Source organism: Alosa alosa, chromosome 24, assembly GCF_017589495.1.
Source record: "Alosa alosa isolate M-15738 ecotype Scorff River chromosome 24, AALO_Geno_1.1, whole genome shotgun sequence".
Taxonomy (NCBI): domain Eukaryota; kingdom Metazoa; phylum Chordata; class Actinopteri; order Clupeiformes; family Clupeidae; genus Alosa; species Alosa alosa.
In genome coordinates, this window is record NC_063212.1 from 22,720,040 (window position 1) to 22,742,912 (window position 22,873).

The 22,873-nt window shown below is 42.4% G+C and overlaps 4 protein-coding genes across 4 annotated transcripts in view; 2 read left to right on the forward strand and 2 right to left on the reverse strand.

Annotated features, from left to right (window-relative positions):
• The first annotated feature begins 1,968 nt into the window (after nucleotides 1-1,968).
• LOC125289504 (NACHT, LRR and PYD domains-containing protein 3-like) lies at nucleotides 1,969-8,507 on the forward strand. Its single transcript, XM_048236397.1, is given in 7 exon segments — nucleotides 1,969-2,461; nucleotides 4,150-4,245; nucleotides 4,248-5,871; nucleotides 6,179-6,262; nucleotides 6,546-6,629; nucleotides 7,235-7,312; nucleotides 7,859-8,507. Coding segments are annotated over 7 exon segments (2,610 nt in total). The 5' UTR covers nucleotides 1,969-2,154; the 3' UTR covers nucleotides 8,196-8,507.
• Nucleotides 8,508-10,848: 2,341 nt separating this feature from the next.
• Nucleotides 10,849-12,531, reverse strand: LOC125289604 (cold-inducible RNA-binding protein-like). The gene has a single exon (XM_048236550.1). It carries the CDS (start codon nucleotides 12,514-12,516, stop codon nucleotides 11,902-11,904), a length of 615 nt encoding a protein of 204 aa, XP_048092507.1. The 5' UTR covers nucleotides 12,517-12,531; the 3' UTR covers nucleotides 10,849-11,901.
• A 4,225-nt stretch (nucleotides 12,532-16,756) lies between these two features.
• larp7 (La ribonucleoprotein 7, transcriptional regulator) overlaps nucleotides 16,757-22,873 on the forward strand; it is a 53,257-nt gene continuing 47,140 nt past the window's right edge. Inside the window, exons 1-2 of the mRNA XM_048236541.1 lie at nucleotides 16,757-16,845; nucleotides 17,239-17,322. The gene's annotated coding sequence lies outside the window, so the exon portion shown is untranslated. The remainder of the gene's footprint in view (nucleotides 16,846-17,238; nucleotides 17,323-22,873) is intronic.
• On the reverse strand, nucleotides 21,025-22,714 carry LOC125289605 (glycine-rich RNA-binding, abscisic acid-inducible protein-like). The gene has a single exon (XM_048236552.1). The coding sequence runs from the start codon at nucleotides 22,583-22,585 to the stop codon at nucleotides 22,034-22,036; it is 552 nt and encodes a 183-aa protein (XP_048092509.1). The 5' UTR covers nucleotides 22,586-22,714; the 3' UTR covers nucleotides 21,025-22,033.

The window sequence follows — 22,873 nt, forward strand, 5'->3', positions numbered from 1 at the left end:
TGCTCTGTCATTGTGACATAAGCTACTTTCCATTTGGAAATCTAATAGACCTTGCCTACAAATACTGCCATCTTTGCCTATATAAGGAATTGCGGGTACTGTAAAGGATCCTGATCTCCTTATATGGGCAAAGATGGCAGCTTTGGGTCCTTTTTGTAGGCGAACTTCAGAGGCCTGTCGGCCTACTCCTCTCTGAGTCGTAGAGAGAGAGGCATGGTTCCGGGCTCACTTCTGGGTTTCTATGACGTTAGATCCTCATTTCCTCCTGCAGACGTCACATTTAAACTACAATGTCATGGGGCCAGCTGTAAGGCCAGGGGAACCCCCAAATATATGGGTGCTCATGGGGGCCCAGGTTTGAGTCCTTCCTGCGTTCATGTCCTGATCCCACCCCATCTCTCTCTCTGCTCCGGCGTTCATGTCCTGATCCCACCCCATCTCTCTCTCTCTCTCCTGTCTCTCTCCACTGTTCTATCCATACAGGCAAAAGCCCCAAACATATATTGTAAAAGACATTTCAAAGATACCGATTGGGTTTGGATTTTTTCTCCTATCGCGTTTTTCTATTCGTTTTCCCTTGACCACAATGGAGAATGTCATGAGGTCAAGGAAGGATATGAGGATGATATCATAAGTACTTACGAAAATACCACCGCACATTTAAGAGGATCCAACCTTATTTACACTAGGCTCCGTAATTATGGGAAGGCAGGTGTTATTGACTTGTGTCACATCGGTTGTTTTTTGTTCTCTGGGACAACACTATGACCCTCACAAAGATGCTTCACTGTACCGTATGCTAAAGGAGATTTGAAAGGAAGCATTAAAGGCATGTCGAGAATCCAAACAGTTCTTTTCACAAATATTCAGTCAGTTCGTACCCATAGGATCTAGGAACCTTCCTAGAAAAAGACTTGCTAAATGCAGCCACAGTTTATGTAATCCATTCGAACACGTCCAAGAGGGTCTTCTAACTCATTGCAGGATCACTATCTCATGATTTGAAAGTGTCATGAAATCAGAGAAGTTGCAGGCAATGAGTCATCTCAAGCATATGAGCAAATGGACATTTAAGTGTGATATGAGCAAGCAGCCACTTGGCTAAAAGCATATTCCATTGCTCATCTCAGACCCTCATCTTATCCTAGAGAGTAGACTACGTCAAAAAAAAACAGCCTTATAATGCTTCATCTCATCTTAGAGAGTAGACTACGTCAAACAAAAACAGCCTTACAATGCTTCCATCGTGTTAAAAACAGGAAGTTGTTAAACCCCCTCCAAGTTTGTGTAAATAGTCTCTTCGGCCTCAGTATTTTTTATGTGCTTATTTTATTTTCCTTGTAACTATTTATTACATTGTTTGATGTTGCTCAAGTGCAATTACTCTGTAAATGAAAACTGATTTTGACATAGGTATAGATTTTGCAGTGTTCATTTGTTGTTCCTTTGCTGTTGTTTTGTTGTTGTTTTGATGTTCATGACGTGATTTGATCAAAGCATGCGAGATTGTGTGTTTCTTTATTGTGTTAATAAATGAATTTCCATTCCTCACCTCTGATTGTTAACCTCAGACACGTTTCATCCACTACATCTGATATTAATATCCCATCTGATATTATTGGGATCATTAGTTAGTTTGGAATCACTCTAGTTCACCACCAATTCTTTTTTAAATATATTGATGCATATCAGGAGACTGTCCCTGTAAAGATAAAGTACTTTAGTATTTAAAGTATACTTTATTGTAGATATCTCACTGTACATCACTCTGGGTTAGAGTGCCTAGTATTAGGAAAACATTGTACTGCCTTGCATCATCCCGTAAAAGAAGTCAAAGTTTCCTGTTTTCTCAGGAGTGTGTGTATGTGTATAAGAGGCACAGGCTGAGACATGCATTCCACAACTCTCCCTCTCTTCATCTCTCTCTCGCTCTCACGCTCTCTCTCTCTCTCTCTCGCCCTTCCTCTCTCTCACTCTCTCTCCAAACAGACTCCAATAGTGATAACAGAAACCAGAGCCGTATTTGCTCTGTGAGGCAAGTTCAGCCACAGCCGCTTGTCCTCGTGGTGAAACCTCAACGCCAGTTAAGTAGTAAGGGAAAAATAGTTCACTCCTCTATAGCCGAAACCAGGAGAGGTCATTTTTATCTTGGGAATGACGAGGACACCTGTAGTATCCTGCTTGCGGACCCTGCGGGAAATGCGGGGGGGTTTGGTGGACCGGGTGGAGGGGAGTGTGGACCTCGTCCTGGAGACACTGGTGTCCAGGGAGGTGTTCACACGTGACGATCGCGAGGAGGTGCTGTGTGAGAGGGGGCCCAGGGGGAGAGTCCGGAAGGTTTTGGACATTCTGGACTGCAAAGGCGAAGAAGCCGCCGGAACGTTCCTCCTGGCAGTCAGCCACCTGAGCGACGTCAGCACTGAGGTGTCGGTGCAAAGCATCGTTCCGACCCACAATGCAGGTAAGAGCAAGAACGATCCAGACAGACAGATAGACAGACAGACAGACAGATAGACTTTATTTGATTAACACAACATTCAATATCACTGCTATATCATTTTACTTGCCATTCACAACTGAAAGTTCCTGCACTTTTTAAAGCCTGTTTAATGCCTTAGTGACATAAAGAGTTGGATGGCTACACATTTCTAACAATGAAATAAAAAGAAAACAGAGATAATTATTTTTGGTCTGCTTAGCTCTGTTGCTAAGCTAAGCAGGGCACTTGGATCACAGGCTGTAAACTGCCACAGTGAGGTCAGAGATCTAGGTGTTTACCGAGATTCCATCACAGGCTGTAAACTGCCACAGTGAGGTCAGAGATCTAGGTGTTTACCGAGATTCCCCTTTGAATTTCCATAAACAAGTCAGTACAGTTAGGCAATTAAGAGCAGTTTTTCAGTGGAATCGTGCAAATAGTCATACAAGCACCAAATTTGGCACAGTTGTTCTCTAGGGCATACTAAAACAATTTGTCCAATTGGCCACTGGAAACCAGAAATTGACCCGACTAAAAAAAAAATGTTTTCTCATAGAAATGCATTTACTGGCTCAATTGCACCAACGGTAACAGACAGGGAAGGATCCAAGGATTCAGTGATTAATGATTACAGTGATTAATTTTTTCATGAAAATTGGCTATACGATTCAAAAGTTAGGCTACAGTGGTTCTCAGAGTGTGCAAACGAGCAACCAAAGTTTTCCAAAATCTCCACTCTGGCCAGAATTTTTAAAAACTCCATTTGCATCTAAATGGCTATATAAATATAAGTATATAAATGACAGGGTCAAACGCAGAAAAATATTACCGTCTGCATTGTTTTCAGTGTCGTCTAAACACCACCCAAGAGTCATAAACAGACCGACATATGAATTAAAGGTTGTATCAGCGATAGCGGGGATACGTCACTTCTGTTGATGTTTAAACAAAACAGAGAGCTAGCTCGCTACTCCCTCCCCCTCCCACCCGTGCAATTAAAACTCTCCTAAACGCGCATCTCGTTGGTTATTGGTTGAAACCAATGAAAAATGAAAAAATTGCTTTGAAAGTTATCCCCAAGGATAACGTATTTAATGTTGTTATTGTTAAACATGCAATAGTAATTCCTAGCAATGGTCTTGAAAAACAAAATTCTATTGCTGTAAGTCGCCTTAGATAAAAGGATAAAACGAATAAATGTAATGTAAATGTGTATTCACTTGACAATGACTGTTGATCTGCTACCAAGAGGAGGCGGCTACATTTCATTACTTGACAGCTGCAACTACTGACCAATACAACAGTAGTATCATGTGAAGTCCAAGCCCAGTGACAAATTTCCAGAGCATTTCCAGTTCTGTTTCACATTTGAAAGCCTCCTCACTATTGTTGTTACAGTAATACACTGTGTTACTTTTGTTAAATACCTCTTATCACAATAGGCTAATACATTACAATATAATGTTCCTGGTAATGATATAACAAAATAAACCATGGACTACCACATTTACAAAGTATTCTAATTTATATTTAATCATATATATATATATATATATATATATATATATATATATATATATATATATATATATATATATATATATTTCTAAAATCAATCAATGCCAAGTGGATGCACATTCTATTTTTCAATGTATTTCCCTGGCTTCTAGAATATTCCAGTGTGATGCAGAAGCACAAGGCTGTGCTGCGCCGGCGGAGTGAGAGTATTCTGTTCTACAACACCCGGCACGGCGAGCAGGTCCCCTTCCCCAGCACTACGTGAACCTGCTGGTGGTGAAGGGGCACCACAGCCTGGAGCTGAAGAAGCACGAGGTGCTGACCTTCGGCCAGCGGCGTGTCGCTTTGCAGGGGAAGGCCCTGGAGAAGAGGCTCATCAAACCCGCGCAGCTCTTCGCTAACACTAACAACGCCGGCTCGCGGCCACCCAAGAGGGTCCTGGTGACAGGCGTGGCCGGCATCGGCAAAACGGTCCTCGTGCAGAAGATCCTGTACGACTTTGGGAGCGATGTGGAGCACGTGCAGTTTGACTTTATCCTTCAGCTAACCTTCCGGGACCTGAACCTCATTTCGAAGCCGGTGAGCTTCCGGGACCTGGTGCTTCGCAAAAACAGCCACCTTAGCAAATGTGTGGATGCCATCCTAGCCAACGAGAGCAAACTCCTTATCGTTCTCGATGGCTTTGACGAGTTTAAGCACTACAAGTCTACAGCTGATGTGGACGTGTTTGTGACCGAGCCAGGTGAGGAGGGAGAGGTCACAGAGGTCATCTCCAGCCTCATCCAAGGCGAGCTCCTTCCAGAAGCCTCCGTGCTCCTCACGAGCCGGCCGATGGCTGTCAGCCACGTGCCGGTGGCCTCGGTTAACTGCTTTGCCGTCATTACAGGATTTTCCTCTGCAGAGATCAGAGACTTCTTCGAGCGATACTTCCAACAGGAACCGCTCGCCCAACAGATGTTTGAGAAGGTCGCCACTAACGAGATAATGCTAACCCTTTGCTACATCCCTGCCTTCTGCCATATTGTGTGCAGTATCCTGAAAGACAGCGATGGTTTGGCCAGGGAGAGCCCCAAAACAATGACAGACATATACACCCAGTATCTGGTGGCCTTGCTGCGGTCACACTCCCATGGACGTGTGGACAATGCGAGCGAACGGCAGAGACTGAGAGAGATCGTACTGAAACTAGCTAACCTGGCCTACGAGAAACTCATGGCCCACGAAACCCTGTTCTACAGCAGTGACATGGAGGCCGTGCAGTTGCCCGACTCCACCATGGTCAGCACCTTCCTGGACAAGACGTCTGTGCAGGAGCCGGGCTTCACCGAAGACGTCTTCTCCTTCACGCACCTCACTGTCCAGGAGTTCTTCGCAGCGCTTCACTGCGCCGTAGCGGGAGAGGTGGCGTCGCCGGACGTCGAAAACAACTCCAGCAGCCGTCGCCAGGAGGACGAGGTCACCGCAGGACACCTGGACCTGTTTGACCGCTTCCTGTCTGGGCTGCTCTCCGAGAGGAACCAGAGGCTGCTGTCCAGTAGCGTGGGGTTGGACCCGTCGGCGACCCGAGCAGAGGTCTACCGTGAGGGGCTTCTGAAGAGCCTCCAGGCCCTGTGTGAATCCGGAGGCCCCATCCTCACTCAGCTCCACTGCCTCTTCGAGCAGCAGGACAACAGCCTGCTCCTGGACTTCCATCCCAGCACGCTGAGGGTGAACGTGAGCGATGTCAGCCTCTCGCCCATGGACTACGCTGTGGTGAAGCACTTCCTGCGGCAGACGGCGGGGACCATCTCAGAGCTGGACCTCACTGGGTCCAGCATCACTGCCGCAGGCCTAACTGTCCTGCAACCTCACCTGAACAGGTGTCGGAGTCTGTGGTGGGTTTGTTTTCTTCAGTTCCATGGTGACAGTGGCTTAAAAATACTGTTCTGTTTTGTATAATTACAAGTACAAATTAGGTTTTAGTTATTGTTTGCTGTTTAAATTGTGGTTTGGATTAATTACCAACAATATATTTAATTTGATAATACATTAGCATTATGATTAAAAACATTTTAAATGACCACTGATATATACTTTATTATATCATGTAAATATTCATTGGTTTTATTTTGTCTTGTGCAGCTGTCACAGAGTGGGAAGTATGAACCACAATGGTACTCATGTGTCATTATTTTTGATCAGGCTTGGTGAGAACACCCTTGACATGGAAGTAATACATGTTATCGCTCAAGTGTTACAATCTTCAGATACCTTAACGTATCTTGGGTAAGTTCCTAAGAGTCCTGAACTCTATGTTGAACTCTATGTTGAACTCTATGCTGAACTCTATGTTGAATTCTATGCTGAACTCTATGTTGAACTCTGTTAAACTCTATGCTGAACTCTATGCTGAGCTCTATGCTGAACTCTGTTAAACTCTATGCTCTATGCTGTGCTGAGCTCTATGCTGAGCTCTATGCTGTGCTTTATGCTGTGCTCTATGCTGGACTATGCCATGCTTTTTATCTGCTGTGTAACATCAACATTGACCTTATTGAGATCTCTTTAGTTTAGGTTGGTCTGATATTGGTGATGAAGAGGTTTTGGTCCTCGCTGATGCCATAAAGTGCAGGCAATCCCTGCGGGAGATATGGTGAGTTTCTCTTCCACACCTGCTCAGTGCTCACACAATGTGACTGAGAAGAGCTAATGCGAATGGAGCGCTAATGCTAACTTCCTCTGGACTGATCAGCTGCCTTTTCCTTTCCATATGGCCACAATCCCACAGAGGCCCAGGGGGTTCCCCTTATTCGCTTTATTATAGTTTGGGGCTTTTATTCAAGTAAGAACAAAAGAGTGTCAGGAAGCGAGTGGGAGAGAGTGATGGGGTGGACTGGGGTGGGGAAATTAAATGACCGTGGATTTGAGCTCAGGGTGCCGTGGGATGACCGTGGGCTGGATTTGAGCCCAGGGTGCCGTGGCCATGTGGACCCCTATGTGGTACAGCTGCCCCATAGAGTTATATTTCTGTTGTTTTGTTTACATCTACAGTACACATTTGACTTCTTTGATCTTGTGCAGGATGGAGGGGGACAAGATCATCTACTGTGGCCTGTAGAGTTATACAGTATTTCTGTTGTTTTGTTTATATTAAATCATTTGATCTTGTGCTAGGGGACAAGATTGGCCTGTAGAGTTATACAGTATTTCTGTTGTTTTGTTTATATTAAATCATTTGACTTCTTTGATCTTGTGCAGGATGGAGGGGAACAGGATTAGCTATGAAGGCCTGCTGTCTCTGAGTGCACTTACACCGTCCCCACTGCAGACTGTAGTGTGAGTAAATTAGCAAAGACCAGCAGTCTCCTCTGCAAAGTCTGCAGTTTAGCCCAGATATGTGGAGGATTTGCCAAATAGCCTTGTTGTGTTTTGAATGCACAATACCCAATGGACTAGAGAAATGATGTCACTGGTGATGAGCTAAAAGGACACACTTCTTGAGATGAAATCAGTGAAATTAAATCAGTTTCAAATCAGCAATTGTTAAATTATACCAAGGGTAGATACATTGCAACAGTTCAAAACATGAAACTATTTAAAATAATATATTATAATATATAATAATATATGAAATTGGAATTAAAGAGACACACACACACACAACACACTCACCCACAAACAAACAGACACACATACACACATACACACACACACACATACACAACACACACAACACACACACACAAACACACACACACACAAACACAAACATACACACACACACACACACACAGACACACACACACACACACACACACACACACACACACACACACACACATGCATGATCCCCAAGGCTGATTGAAGCTGCCTACTCCGCAGTGCGATTTGGAACGAGGTGAGCGAGGAGGAGGAGTCGCTGCTGAACGGTGCGTCGCTGGACAGCCAGTGCGTCACCGTGTCCTTCACCGATGACCTCATATGGAAGGCGTGGTGCCAGTGGGTCCTGAAGCGTTGCCAGGGCAACAGCACCAAGAAGCTGATGGGCATCCTCCACAAGGTGTGCCGGAGCTCCGAGCGGCGCCAGGACGTCCCGTGGACGCGTAGCTTCTACGGGGAACTTCTGGAGCTCATCAGGAGTCGGATCGCCGAATGCGACGAGGAAGACGAGGACGTGCGCATGAGACTGGAGAAGTTTGCGTCTATTGTGGCCAGCTAACTCAATTCCATTCAACTTTCCTCTTTATCTATATCATGTCATTACATTTTAATATGTTTAAAGGCACTTTTCAGACCCAAAGGCCTGAATCCCACAGACCTATTTAGTGATTATGGTGACCTGGCATTTTTATGTCAACTTCATTCCAATGGAAAGTTTTTTTTTTTTTTTAATCAGATCAACATCTCTGTGAGATCTGTTTTGCATAATATGCATAATACAGTAATATCATATTAGTAGTTATTTAACCTAATGCAATGTTGTCTTTATTTGTATGTTTATTTATGTGTGTGTATTTATGTATGTTTATTGTGTCTTGCCATGTATAAATTATACATTTTCTTCTCTATATAGGTACATTATTGTTTTTGTATTTATTAGGCAGGTAGTAGCACTCTGAAGACCTTGAATATTTCAGGAAATCAGTGGCAAACTAAATTTTGCATTTTTGATTACAACACAGTTCCATAGTGAAAGAGTCCAAGTGCTAAAATGACCTGTCTGCGGTCCAGACCTGTCACATTTGTGCATCGTGGACTGAAATCCTAAAGCGGGTAAAAATAAGATAACATTTCATTCTCCAAACCCCAGCAACTGGTTTCCCCAGTTCCTAAACATGTGCATAATGTTGTTAAATGAAGAGGTGAAGCAACACAGTGGTAAACATGCCCCTGTTCCAAGTGTTTGAGACGTGTTGCTGGCATCAATTTCAAAATGAACATTTATCTTCTCATAAACAATATAATTACTCTTGTTGTAGTTGGGCTTTTCTGGTAATTTACGATTAGTATGACTTATAAATCGTTGCATTCTGTTTTCATTTACATATACAGCATCCCAACTGTTTTGGAATTGAGGTTGTACAGAGGAACTGTACAGAGGCTACCCCTAGAACTACACGGTTCCCAGTGGTGTAGTCTAGTTAGCTGTAGTAGTAGATATACTGTGATTTAGTAGTTAGCTGTAGTGGCTGTACTGTGATCAACCCCAAATGTTAACACGTATCCTTGCCTATTTTAAGTGGGTATACTGAGATGGTGATGGTTTTTAAGTGGGTATACTGCATAGTCCTGCGTATCACATAGACTACACCACTGACAGTTCCGGTGGCTTTGTGTTTCTTTTTGCATCATGACCACATGAGATTCAGCATAATCTCCAAGATGGTGATCTTATCAAGATAACAAACAAAAGGCCCATGCAGGGCCAAGAAGCCAGCTGAGGTGTGAATAACATTTACATTTAGTCATTTACATTTAGCCATTTAGCTGACACGTTTCCCAGGCAACTTACAACAAAGGGAACAGTCAAGGTACAGTGCTGGGTGTAGACCTTTGAGAACCATCCCAGGAAAGGGGGAAGATAAAAACTAAATTATCATACAGAATACCAAAAGGTTGCCAGACCTGTTTGCATGAGAAGTCTAATTAATTTACATTTAGAGTGCAGGATTTGGCAAGAGTTTGAAATGCTTATGAGGTCAGCCCGAGTGTGTTTTAAGTGCTTTGTTACAGATTTTTATTGAAATAAAGAATGAATGCTGCATCGACCAAGCCATCCTCTGTATGTCGTCCACCAGTGTTTCTCAAAGTGTGGTCCGCAAGCTATCCCAAGTGGTCCGTGAGCAGACTTGGTAAAATATAATATAGATGAGTTGGTTGCAATCTTGAACCAACTTGTATGTAAACATTTCTGCTAGATTGCCTATGTAAGCTACACCAGTTTAAATCATATGAATCCTCCGACACAATAAGCAAGGTGGTTCAGTGAGTAGGCCTATTGTCTAATATACTACTGAAGTAGATCTGGTTTTTTTTTAGCTGGTGGTCTGTGAGGTTTTTGAGGTAAAGTTGTCCTTGGTCTCAAAAAGTTTGAGAAACAGTCTTACACTAAATGATGGTGGATTACAACATTTCATGTTAACTTATAACTTAGGCCTACACATAATTTCTGATATATGTATTTAAAATATGTATGTATGAAATACAAAATCTAATTTGTATGTTATTGGGTTGAGGCCAATTTTTTTTGTATCAAAATAACTTGGTGTCTATTTTTGTATTTTAAAATTTAAATTTTTAAAAAACTGATTGGTGCTAAATCAGCTTGACTGGTGCTAAACATGCCAAGCAGCTACTGTTGGTGCTAAATTACACCAAGCAAACACTATAGTTTTAACCAGATTTATCCCAAAATCAAACAGATCCAACAACTTGAATCTGGTACCATTTCTCACACAGGTTCAGCAGTTTCAAAATCGAGATCCAGATTCATTGAAAGGTGTAGTGAGGAATACAAAGAATGCAGTCTGCCTGACTGCAGTTGGAATTGGTCTCATTGGAACAGTAGAATGGAGTATGACGACATCAGGCTAAGCAATACGCTGAACCACCATCTTGTAGTGATGTAACATTTTGGTACTATACGTATGATAGTATTTTGGTAAATACTTTATATGTACTAAGACTACAGTAAAACACAGCAATGACTACAGAAGTATTAGCCTGCAGAACTATTACACACTTCCATGTACTTTATATTACTAGTTATTCATGTTAAGGGTATCGTCAGGTTTACTACCTTAATAAAGCAAGCATGAGTAGTGTCCAATAGCAGAGCATGAATCCAGAACATGTTGTAGAATCTAAAACACTTTTGTTTTTTCCAACAAATCCATCGTTTAATTGGGCTTCATGAAGCCAAAAATAAAAACACACACATAAGAACCAACAACAAAAGAACTGAGGAATGTCAAATAAGAGTTGGTACAGAGAGAGCAGGGCACAGAGTAACGTTCTCTCCCCTCTATGTGAAGGGAGGATATCAGCACGTGTGAACAGGTTTGAACAGGTTCTCCCCGACAGTGATTACTTTTTTTCGTTTGAATGTTTGTTGCTGTTCTTGTTTCCTTTAGCCTAACAGTTTGTTTCAAGTCCATAGTTAACTGTGGAAAATAAAATAAAAAATACAAAATAAAAAAAAAAAAAAAAGCGAGAGAAACTGTAGGCTCGGAGGAGCAAGAGTCTCAGATACCCCAGAATGACTGAAGAGGGGGGTAGTGAGCCCTGGAGGGGCTGAGCTGGGGCTGGGCCAGTAGCGGGCCGAATCTGGTCCAGTAGTAGCAGGGCAGTTCACCAGTCTGAAAGGAAGCCATGCTTTGGAAACTGGATCGTGCCCCTCCCCCACCCCGCGTTGTTACGTCACCTCACACAAATACTTCTTTTCTGGTTTGGCAAGCGCTTCATGAAAAACTGCATGGACCCTATTAAATGCGGCGTTTTAGCCAAAATAAGACAATGACAATTTAGTTTGGTCTTAAGGATGCCTGTGTGGCAGACACGTCTCTTTTCAAATAAAAAAAAACTACAACGGAACAAAAACTGTTCGGATTGGTTTGGCCCAAAAGAAAGCAGGAAGTCACCATCCACTATGACAAAGCAACATTTTTACAAAAAGATTAATTCGTTTTTTTGGTTCACAAACGAGGCTGTTTGATTTTACTGAATGAAGGACCAAGAATTGGCTGCAAATGAGACTGTGTGATATGCCAACAACGAGGCAGATTTGCTTTTAACTTGTTCTAACTGTTTTGTAAGTAAATAAAATTCAACATAGGAATGCGCGATTTGCAAATCGCCAAGAAAACAAGAGAGAACTTGACCAATTTGGGTTTTCTCGCGGTGGGCATCTTTGTGATGTGTCGATCTCAGTAGCCGCCATTTCCTCCTGAGGAGTAACCTCCACTCCGGCTGGAGTAGCCGCCGCCACCGCCTCTGCTGTAGGAACGATCTCCGCCACCACCGTATCCACGATCTCCGCCGCCACCGTATCCACGATCTCCGCCTCCATATCCACCGCCACCTCCATATCCTCCTCTGCCACGACCGCCACGGTAGCCGCCGCCGCCTCCGCCGCCACGGTAGCCGCCGCCGCCGCCAGGCTTTCCGGCCTTGTCCACGCGGATCTGTCTGCCGTCGACAGACTGTCCATTCATTGCCTCCAAGGCGTCTTTTGCATCGTCTGGGTTGTCGAATGTGATGAAACCAAAGCCACGCGATCTATCGGTCTCCCGATCTTTGGCAACGTGAACGTTAGAGATAACCCCATACTTAGAGAAAGCTTCTTCAAGGGACTGCTCCGTTGTGTCGAAGCTAAGTCCACCGACGAACAGTTTTCCCTCGTCAGACATTTTGCTGCTGTACGCCTCGTGTGCTGAAGAGCAAAGGCTGTTCTTCGTGATGTGCGCCTGAATCCGGGGCTCGTGGTGGGAGTCTTCCGCTCTTTCGTCGGTTTTTATTGGCAGTTCGCGAACGAGGTGCATTGTGGTGAGTATCTTCACGCCCCCTTTCTTAAAATTTCGCGCTAGTCGCTACCCTTCAACGCCATCAATGAGCGACAACCGGCGTCCCATCTGTTAAGCCTGTAATGTTAATACAAAGAAATTTGCAGTCGAATTGCACCAGTAAATAAAAATACAACACGTGATATATCATAATATCTCTTCACATAAGATGTATCGTTTTTTTTAATTACAGAAACCCAAGGGAATAACTACAAAAGTATAACAACAAAAATGCTTTATCATGAAGGACCCCAGAGGCCGCCAAACGAATCCATGGCGTTTGTGTTAGCTTTTTAGCAATGTGATACTCATAGTGCGTAGTAGTAAGTTAATGTTGAATGTTGATTAGAAACGTACACCTGCGATACTGAAGTTTCGTTAAGGTGAAATACGTCTCTCTTGTAACACGAAGTAAAGTACATGTGAATGACCAAGTTGACGTTTGATTGTTTTGTCACTGAGTTATCCAACTCTCTTCATTAGCCATCCTGCTAACTATCTAGCAAGCCATGTTATGGAGAGGGTGGACGCGGAGCTTTGGTTGTTAAATTGACGCTTATCTGACTTAATTATTACCTGAAATCCCTGCTATCCAGCTAGGGACTATAGTTCGACATACAAAACTGTAGGCTTAGTGTATTCTTGTTATCTGGTGAGCTCACACCATGTTGTGTATACGATATAGCTTAAGTTTACAGCGTAGCCCTCCTGTTGTGTTCGTTTTATGTTCACTAGTTTTGTATTCCCGGTCAAAAATGACGGCTGCATTATGACTTCTTATAAATCCAGAGTAACATATATATTATCATCTAATGTTGTGATATCAAATATAAGCTTATGTTCTATTGGATATTACCAGTTTTGAGCTGCCATTTGCTATTTATGGCCTGCAGGCCTAATTGACCTGAGCTCATGCAAGTCAGAAAGAGGACGATTCTATTGGGCAAAGGTTCCAGTGTAGTGGGGTTCTGTGTAGGCCATTTGTTATTTTCATTTCAAATTAATGCAAAAGTTTCGTTTTCACTTCTAAATTGTAGATAAAGGTCCATAGAACAATTTTGGTTCAAGGGCCAATCAAGCTGATAAAAAGGTGCCCTCCAATTAGAGTTTATGTAGATTTCCCATTGAAATGAGTGGGATTCTTTGGATTTAGGTGGAAAAGTATATGTAGATTTTGCTCTAAACCATGAAGGGGAAACTGATTCTACCATATACCATATATTTTTTGAAAGCTTACACCCTCAGGATGTGATATGACGGTATGCACCACCCTCCTCATTACCAGAATATCTGAAACCCACACTTGAGTAAAAGTACAGATATTTGATCAGAAAATGACTTAAAGTGAAAGTCATCTATAAGCATACCACTTAAGTAAAAGGCTAAACAAATATGTTATTCCTAGTACTTAAGTATGACAGGTAGCCTATTACAAAGCATACTTAAGTAGGCTACTGAAAGTAGAAGTACAAAGTACTAGTAAAGGCTTTCAAAGTTCAAATGGGGTGACAACCCCCTCCCTTCTCTATGCTTTTTAAAAAAAATAGAAAAAAGCTGTCAGAACTTTGGATAAGCTATAAAGTTCATGCAGTACCTTAAGACTGGGTGCCTACCGTTCATACACAATGTCTTCAAAGTCTGAACAAAGGTATGGCTGCCATTCATTTTTCACTGCTGCTTCCTTTTAGGCCTATAATGAAGTTTATCCAACATGTTTAGAAAGACAGCTACATCACATATAATGAAAAGCAAGCAGTTAAAATTTATTTAATTCAGCTCCTTAAAACAGTCTACATAGGCATAGGTGTGCTATGTCTTATAGCTATATTTGCTAGGCCTTAACTCTGTCACTATGTCTTCATTCATTGTGGTGATATCAGGTCAGCAAATATCTAACAAAAGTACAGATATTTGATCAGAAAATGACTTAAAAGTGAAAGTCATCTATAAGCATACCACTTAAGTAAAAGGCTAAACAAATATGTTATTCCTAGTACTTAAGTATGACAGGTAGCCTATTACAAAGCATACTTAAGTAGGCTACTGAAAGTAGAAGTACAAAGTACTAGTAAAGGCTTTCAAAGTTCAAATGGGGTGACAACCCCCTCCCTTCTCTATGCTTTTTAAAAAAAAATAGAAAAAAGCTGTCAGAACTTTGGATAAGCTATTAAGTTCATGCAGTACCTTAAGACTGGGTGCCTACAGTTCATACACAATGTCTTCAAAGTCTGAACAAAGGTATGGCTGCCATTCATTTTTCACTGCTGCTTCCTTTTAGGCCTATAATGAAGTTTATCCAACATGTTTAGAAAGACAGCTACATCACATATAATGAAAAGCAAGCAGTTAAAATTTATTTAATTCAGCTCCTTAAAACAGTCTACATAGGCATAGGTGTGCTATGTCTTATAGCTATATTTGCTAGGCCTTAACTCTGCCACTATGTCTTCATTCATTGTGGTGATATCAGGTCAGCAAATATCTAACATGCCGAATGGAAACTGTGGCTTTTGTTTTCACTAACACATTATTATAGCCTACTTTGCACTTAATGCTGCTAATAAAAAAAGTAGTGAAGCAAAAGTAAAAGTAGGAAGAAAAATCAAAACTCAAGTAAAGTACAGATACTCCCCATTCATACTTAAATACTGCACTTATTTCTACTTAGTTACTTTACATCTCTGCTCATTACTATGCAGCCCATAATCAGTAAGTTGGGTGTTGTTGAATTGGGATATTCAATTGTTATACAATCATTGGGGGATCCCTAGCATCCCTCCAATACCAAAACTCTGCAGCTATAGGATCCTGATGAAAGTGCGGAATATGAGCACATTACCCCCATTCTTCACCCACTCCACTGGCTTCCTGTCTCCTCCAGGATTGACAAGGTTTCCCTCCTCACTCACCAATATGGAAATGCCCCCCCATACCTCAAAGAACCCAAAACACAGCCCCCAAAACACAACACGCTCCCTCCGCTCCACTCACTCAAACCACCTCCACATACCCAGAACCAAACTAAAGACCATGGGGGATAGGGCTTTATGTGCTGCTGCCCCTCCCTGACACCTTGAGGGCACCACAAACCACAGACAGTTTTAAAAAAGGGCTAAAAACATTTCTTTTTAGCAAAACTTTTGGTGTCTCCCTTTTAGATGTTTTTTAGATGGTCCTGTTTTAAATCCACATTTTTCTTTGGCTTTTTTACTTTTTAACTTGTAGCACTTTGATATGTCTGATGAAATTTAAAGTGCAATACAAATAAAATGTATTATTATTATTTATTATTGTTTCATCTGTTTCACTTATGGTGCTGGGCTAAATGTTGTCAGCCATAGGCCTACCCCCAATTTGCCAACAGCCAATTTATTATTATAGGCTGCATAATTATGAGAAGGGACATGCCTCATGTCATATCATATCACATCCTGAGGGTGTAAGCTTTCAGGACATATATGATTTCTATGGTAGGATCAGTTTCCCCTTCATTGTTTAGGCCTAGAGACCAAAATGTACTGGTTGTAAACAATTTCGCCTAAATCCAAAAAATCCCATTCATTTTAATGAAATCTAATTGGAGAGTAATTTCTTGATTAGCTTGCTTGGCCCTCGAACCAAAATTGTATAGACCTCAATCTTCCAATCAGAATTAGAACTTTTGCATCAATTTGAAATGACTGAGTGGGGGTGGGGGCTGGCATAGAAGCAAATGGGGGGGCACAGATAAAGTCCATCTGATCAACATGACCGGGGACACAATGGTCTAAATTGCTATGCTTGTGTGTTTAGGTGCTGTGTTAAGTCATGCAGCCTCATGATAGTCAGAATAAATTAAACTTAAACTTTTTTGAGAGAAGAGAATTGTCAACAAGATCACAAAGACAACACGAGGGTTAACCGTCTTCTAGATTTGGACCAGACACGAGTCATGACTGACACCGCTAAGAGACCTTTGGGTGGAGGTGGCGACGCAAACCTTCACAAGGACAGGTTCCTGAAACAACTCATTAACGAGTAGAGGGATGGATGTAAGTTTTCACTTGATGTTTTTCGTTAATATACCATTGGAAATACGCTGACTTAAATGTTGGTTCAGCCTTCATTCCTTGTTGTTCACATCCTCCTCGCTCTGACTGCACCCCTCTTACTACTGTGACACTAGCAAGCTAATTAAATGATCTCAGTTGTATATGTGCTTTCATGTTTCTGTGTGCAGATGTGGACATAACAGTGATGACAGCATTCAACCGAATGGAGAAGCTCACTACAGATGTGAAAACATTGAAAAACTCATCCAGGGTGGAGGTGAACTAAGCTTTGTAATCTATTTTTTCAATATTTTTGCACCCAACTGAACATGCCCAGATTTGTTTATTTTCAAGTGGCAAATAACTAAAAGTCATCGATATTTGTTAGATGGTGAAAATAATAACTCCAGAGAAATCTTTGCAAACCAGGGAAAGAGCTGAAAAACAAATTGGACGGCCGTGGTCTTTTGGGCCTCAGATGGCACTGCATCCACACCAGACCTGTCATTGTATGGGCTCAGGGAAACCTCTGATAACCATTGTCTATGTGCACAGTTTGATATTCAATTCAATAACTGCAGCCAAAATTGTAAAAGCCAAAACTTTGTTTTATCTTAGTTGTATCATCAAAGGCTATGTGTCACATATTGGTTCAATATCTGTTTCATAGGTCAACCTAGAAGGAACCAAAATTAGCAGGAAACATCCACTTGGGGAGGATCCAAAGGACGTGGACCAGCGCACCGTTTATGTGGTAAAAAACATTTCACTTGTGTTACCTTCACAGTGAAACTCCTCTGAGCTTCCCAGTCCATCCGTCTGATTGTGTGACTGTCAGGGTGTGGACCGGAAGGAAGAAAAGGCCGCACTTTGTAGGAGTTCATTTTATTGTTCAGATGTGTTTCAGTGTAGGGTCGTCTTCAGTGTGCTTCACTAGCACTCACAAGTTCACAAGTTCAGTCTAGCACTCTTAAGAAACCCAAGAAAGAGAGAGGGTGAAGCCTGCTCCCATCCATACTCGGCCCTGCCCCTAAGGGACCACAATATAATAAGCCTTAGAGCTTTATTGTGTTATCCTGACTCATTGTTTTTGTCTTAATGCATGGTGCAATGCTGTATCATCTCTTAAAACGAGATGGTCAAATAAAATCAATCGATCCCTGTGACCGTTAAATTACCCATCTTCCTCAGGAACTTCTGCCCAAGGATGTGACCTACAGTTGGATAGGGTGTGTGTTCAGCCATTGCGGTAGCATTGTACCCCAAAACAGAAAAAGTTGGGACATTGTGTAAAATGCAAATAAAAACAGAATGTGATATTAAATAAATCTCGTAAACCCATATTTAGCAGCAAAAAGGAATGAATGAAAATGAAAAAGTGGACCATTTCATGGAAAATATGTGTTAATTTTGAATTTGATGCCAGCAACATGTTCAACAACTTCAAAAAAACTTGGGGTGGGAGCATGTTTACCACTGTGCTGCTTCACCTCTCCAAGGTTGGATACTTGGATAGGCCCTCTCCTCTTTAGTCCAGATGAGTCCATGATTTCCAAAAAGAATGGCAAATTTTGATTGGTCTAACCACAGGACCCTTTTCCATGTTACCTCAGTCTGTTTTAAACAAGCTCAGGTCCAGATAAGACGGTGGTATTTTCTGTGTAATGTCTCAATTCAATTTGGGTTGTTTTGGCTGTTACAATTGTGGCTGCAGTTTTTGAATTGAATATCAAACTATGCACTAGACAATAGGTTTTCCTGAGCCCATACAATGACACGTCTGGAAACAGGTCTGGTGTTGATGCAGTCTGAGGTCCAAAAGTTCCCTGGTTTGCAAAGATTTATCTGAAATCTCTGAATGTTTTAATAATATTATGTCCTGTAGATGATGCACTCCCCAAATACTTCACAATATCATGTTGGGAAGCATTAAAATTACATTAGAATTAGGTTTACACAGTGATGATAAATGACCCCTACATCTTTACTTCTAGACACCCTGCCTCTCTGGGATGCTCTTTTTCATCAAGTGTGTTGCCATTACCCTAATTAGTTGTGAAACATTCCTCCTTTTGTTTTTTTTATCATTACACAACTTTTTCAGCATTTTGTTACCCCAGTCCCAAATTTTTTTTAAACATGTTGCTAGTATCAAATTCAAAATTAACATATGTGTTCCATGAAATAGTCAAATTTGTCATTTTCAACATTTGATATGTTGTCTGTGTCCTTTTTGCAACTAAATATGAGTTTAAGAGATTTGCAGATTATTACATTCTGGTTTTATTCACATTTTACACCATGTCCCAACTTTTTCTGTTTTGGGGTTGTACATCAGCATCCCCCGTTACAAGTCCACAGGTCCGCCTAAAGGAGTTTGAGACTGCGGAACAGGCCCTGAAAGCCACAGAGGTGAGTTATCATCATCATTACACCTCATATCAGTGGCAGCAGCAGGCCAGCCGAATCCAATCCAGGAACGTTCCAGTAAAAGAACTGGTGGTAGCATAAGGCTCGTTTCCATTACAGGGACTTGCTGCACTACCCAGTTAATGGGGACAGGTACAGGAAGGCCTCGGTATTCAGCCCTTTCAGCTGTTGGGTCTCCATTGCTTACAGGACCTACCCATGCTGCCTTTGCTCCACAATATGGCACAGCAGCTGCAGCAAATACTTTCCCCACACTAGGGATGTAACGATTACCGGTGTTAGGGTAAACCGCGATAACAATGTTGATAATAATTACCGCTTTCATTTCAAAAATCATAATTATCATGGTTGATTACCACGGTGTGGAAACCGTCTGTTTAATCCTTCCCAGCTTCATCCGAGCCTATACTTTTGGCATAGGCTTGTTCCAATGAAACAAAACTGGTACCCTACTGATGGGTAGATGATGGATTTAACCGTGATTCGGATTCGGGGAAAGACAGAACATTTTCACCGCAAAACGTGCACTGCATCATGTTGCCACTCTGCGTCTTTTTATGTGCGCGTCCACATTAAATCCATTCCACTCACGTTATCAGGAGAATACCGTAGCCTAAAGTTTTGTACTGAACTGAAATAGGAAACTCAGGGTGAGTTAAGCTATAAGCACATAGCCAATTAAATATGACTGAACACACAATGCCACAGTAACGTTATGGAATGAGTTAAGTATGCTCAGCTCAGCCAGGTTTGTTTGGGCAGTCAGGATGTAGGCCTATGAATGTGAACTAAAATATGCCCTTCTCCAGTAGCAATAGGCCACCTTAAAATGCACCAGAATACAGGCACCCCCCTCAGCACCCCCAGGTAAATATGAGTTACAGAGTCCCTGGTTAAACTTTTGATAAGGTTTTGCTTATATTTTTGTAATATAAATCACTGTCACACTTTTTTAAACTATTTCAGCTTGTGTAGGACTATCAGTGCTTTCTGAACATATTGAACACACTTTTAAAAAAACTTATCATTTTGGTCACTACAACCGTGAGGTTATATTTCCATAGCGTGACAGCCCTACCCCACACTAATACTCTTTCACTTAAATGTTCACTTACAGTAACCTACACTAGCAGTCAAAAGTTTGGAGACACTTACATTTCCATTCCACCGCATTATAGACAGTACTTAGTATGTATACATACTGGTGTTCTAAGTAAGTATATATACTCTTTTGATCCTGTGAGGGAAATTTGGTCTCTGCATTTATCCCAATCCGTGAATTAGTGAAACACACTCAGCACACAGTGAGGTGAAGCACACACTAACCCGGAGCAGTGAGCTGCCTGCTACAGCGGCGCTCGGGGAGCAGTGAGGGGTTAGGTGCCTTGCTCAGGGGCACTTCAGCCGTGGATGTGGGCATGGGAGAGCAGTGCTCAACCACTTTCCCCACCCACATTTTCCTACTGGTCAGGGATCAAACCGGCAACCATTCAGTTACAAGCCCGAAGCCCTAACCAGTAGGCCACGGCTGCCGCTAAACTGAGATTTGCATTTTTTTTTTTTTTTTAATCAGGGCAGCAGTTTTCAGATTACATTATGTGCTTACATAATTGCAACACCATTCTTGACTGTTGTAGAAAGAAATGGCTGATCTTTGATGCAATATCTATATTGCCCTTTAGCAGCAACCACTCATGCAATGTTGCAAAGGCACATTCTGTTTTCTAATCCGATACCATTTTAAAAGGCTAACTAAGAAACCATTTTACAATTATGTTAGCACATAATATAATCTGAAAACTGCTGCCCAGAGTAAAAAACATGAATGTTTTTAGGTGGTATTCTGTCTATAATGGAGTGGAATGGAAATGTCTAAGTGTCTCCAAACTTTTTACTGGTAGTGTAAACATTCATACTACCCAATTATACACCTTGGAGGCTAAGAACATAAGTATTAGCCTGCAGAACATGAAGTGTTATAGCCTACACTTCCATAGACTTCTTTATATTATTACAGTTCTCCATCTTAATTGGGTATTGTCAGTTTTATTACCTTAATAAAGCAAGCATGAATAGTGTGCAACAACAGAGCATGAATCCAGAACATGTGGTAGAATCTAAAACACTTTACCCCCAACAAATCAATCATTTAATTGGGCCTCATGAAGCCAAAATAATAAAAAAAAACACATACGAAACCAACAACAAAAGAACTGAGGAATGTCAAATAAGAGTTGGTACAGAGAGCAGGGCACAGAGTAACGTTCTCTCCCCTCTATGCGAAGGGAGGAGATCAGCACGTGTGAACAGGTTCGAACAGGTTCTCTCCGACAGTGATTAGGCTACTTTTTTTCGTTTGAATGTTTGTTGCCGTTCTTGTTTCCTTTAGTCTAACAGTTTGTTTCAAGTCCATAGTTTACAGTGGAAAATAAAAAGAGCGAGAGAAACTGTAGGCTCGGAGGAGCAAGAGTCTCAGATACCCCAGAATGACTGAAGAGGGGGGTAGTGAGCCCTGGAGGGGCTGAGCTGGGGCTGGGCCGGTAGCGGGCCGAATCTGGTCCAATAGTAGCGGGGCAGTTCACCAGTCTGAAAGGAAGCCATGCTTTGGAAACTGGATCGTGCCCCTCCCCCACCCCGCGTTGTTACGTTACCTCACACAAACACGATCAAATCACTCAAATATGGCGTTTCAGCCAAAAATAAGACTTACGATTTAGTTTGGTCCTACGTTTCTGTTCTTTCAAAAACACTACAACGGAACAAAAACTGTTGGAATTGGTTAGGTCCAAAAGAAAGCAGGAAGTCACCATCCAATATGGCAAAGCAAATATTCAACAAAGATGAATTCGGTTTTTTGTGTGTTCATGTGTAATATGCCAACAACGAGGCAGATTTGCTTTTAAATTGTTCTAACTGTTTTGTAAGTAAGTAAAATTCAACATAGGAATGCGCGGTTTGCAAATCGCCAAGAAAACAAGACAAAACTTGACCAATTTGGGTTTACTCGTGGTGGGCATCTTTGTGATGTGTCGATCTCAGTAACCGCCATTTCCTCCTGATGAGTAGCCCCCACTCCGGCTGGAGTAGCTGCCGCCACCGCCTCTGCTGTAGGAACGATCTCCGCCGCCACCGTATCCACGATCTCCGCCGCCACCGTAGCGATCACCGCCGCCGCCACCGTAGCGATCACCGCCGCCGCCACCGTAGCGATCACCGCCGCCACCGTAGCGATCACCGCCTCCATATCCACCGCCACCTCCATATCCTCCTCCACCTCCATATCCTCCTCTGCCACGACCCCCGCGGAATCCGCCGCCGCCGCCACGGCCGCCAGGCTTACTCCCAGCCTTATCCACGCGGATCGTTCTGCCGTCGAGAGACTGTCCATCCATCCCCTCCAAGGCGTCTTTTGCATCTTCCGGATTGTCGAATGTGATAAAACCAAAGCCACGCGGTCTATCGGTCTCCCGATCTTTGGCAACGTGGACGTCTGTGATAGCCCCATACCGAGAGAAAGCATCTTGAAGGGTCTCCGTCGTTGTGTTGAAGCTAAGTCCACCGACGAACAGTTTCCCCTCGTCAGACATGTTGCTGCTGTACGCTTCTCGTGTGCTGTAGCAAAGGCTGTTCTTCGTGATGTGCGCCTGAATCCGGGCCTCGTGGTGGAAATGGAGTCTGCTGCTTCTCTTTTGTCGGTTTTATGGGCAGTTCGTAGCCTAAACGAGGTGTGGTGAATATATTCACGCCCCTTTTCTTAAAATTTCGCGCTATCTTTCATCAATGAGTGACAGCCGGCATCCCATCTGTTAAGCCTGTAGCCTAATGTTAATAAACATCTTATTGAATTGCGCCAATAAATAATAACACAACTCGTG

Excerpts from the sequence above, each read along its gene's own strand:
- LOC125289604 (XM_048236550.1), bottom strand. The coding sequence starts at position 12,516 with ATGCACCTCGTTCGCGAACTGCCAATAAAAACCGACGAAAGAGCGGAA.
- LOC125289605 (XM_048236552.1), bottom strand. The coding sequence starts at position 22,585 with ATGTCTGACGAGGGGAAACTGTTCGTCGGTGGACTTAGCTTCAACACA.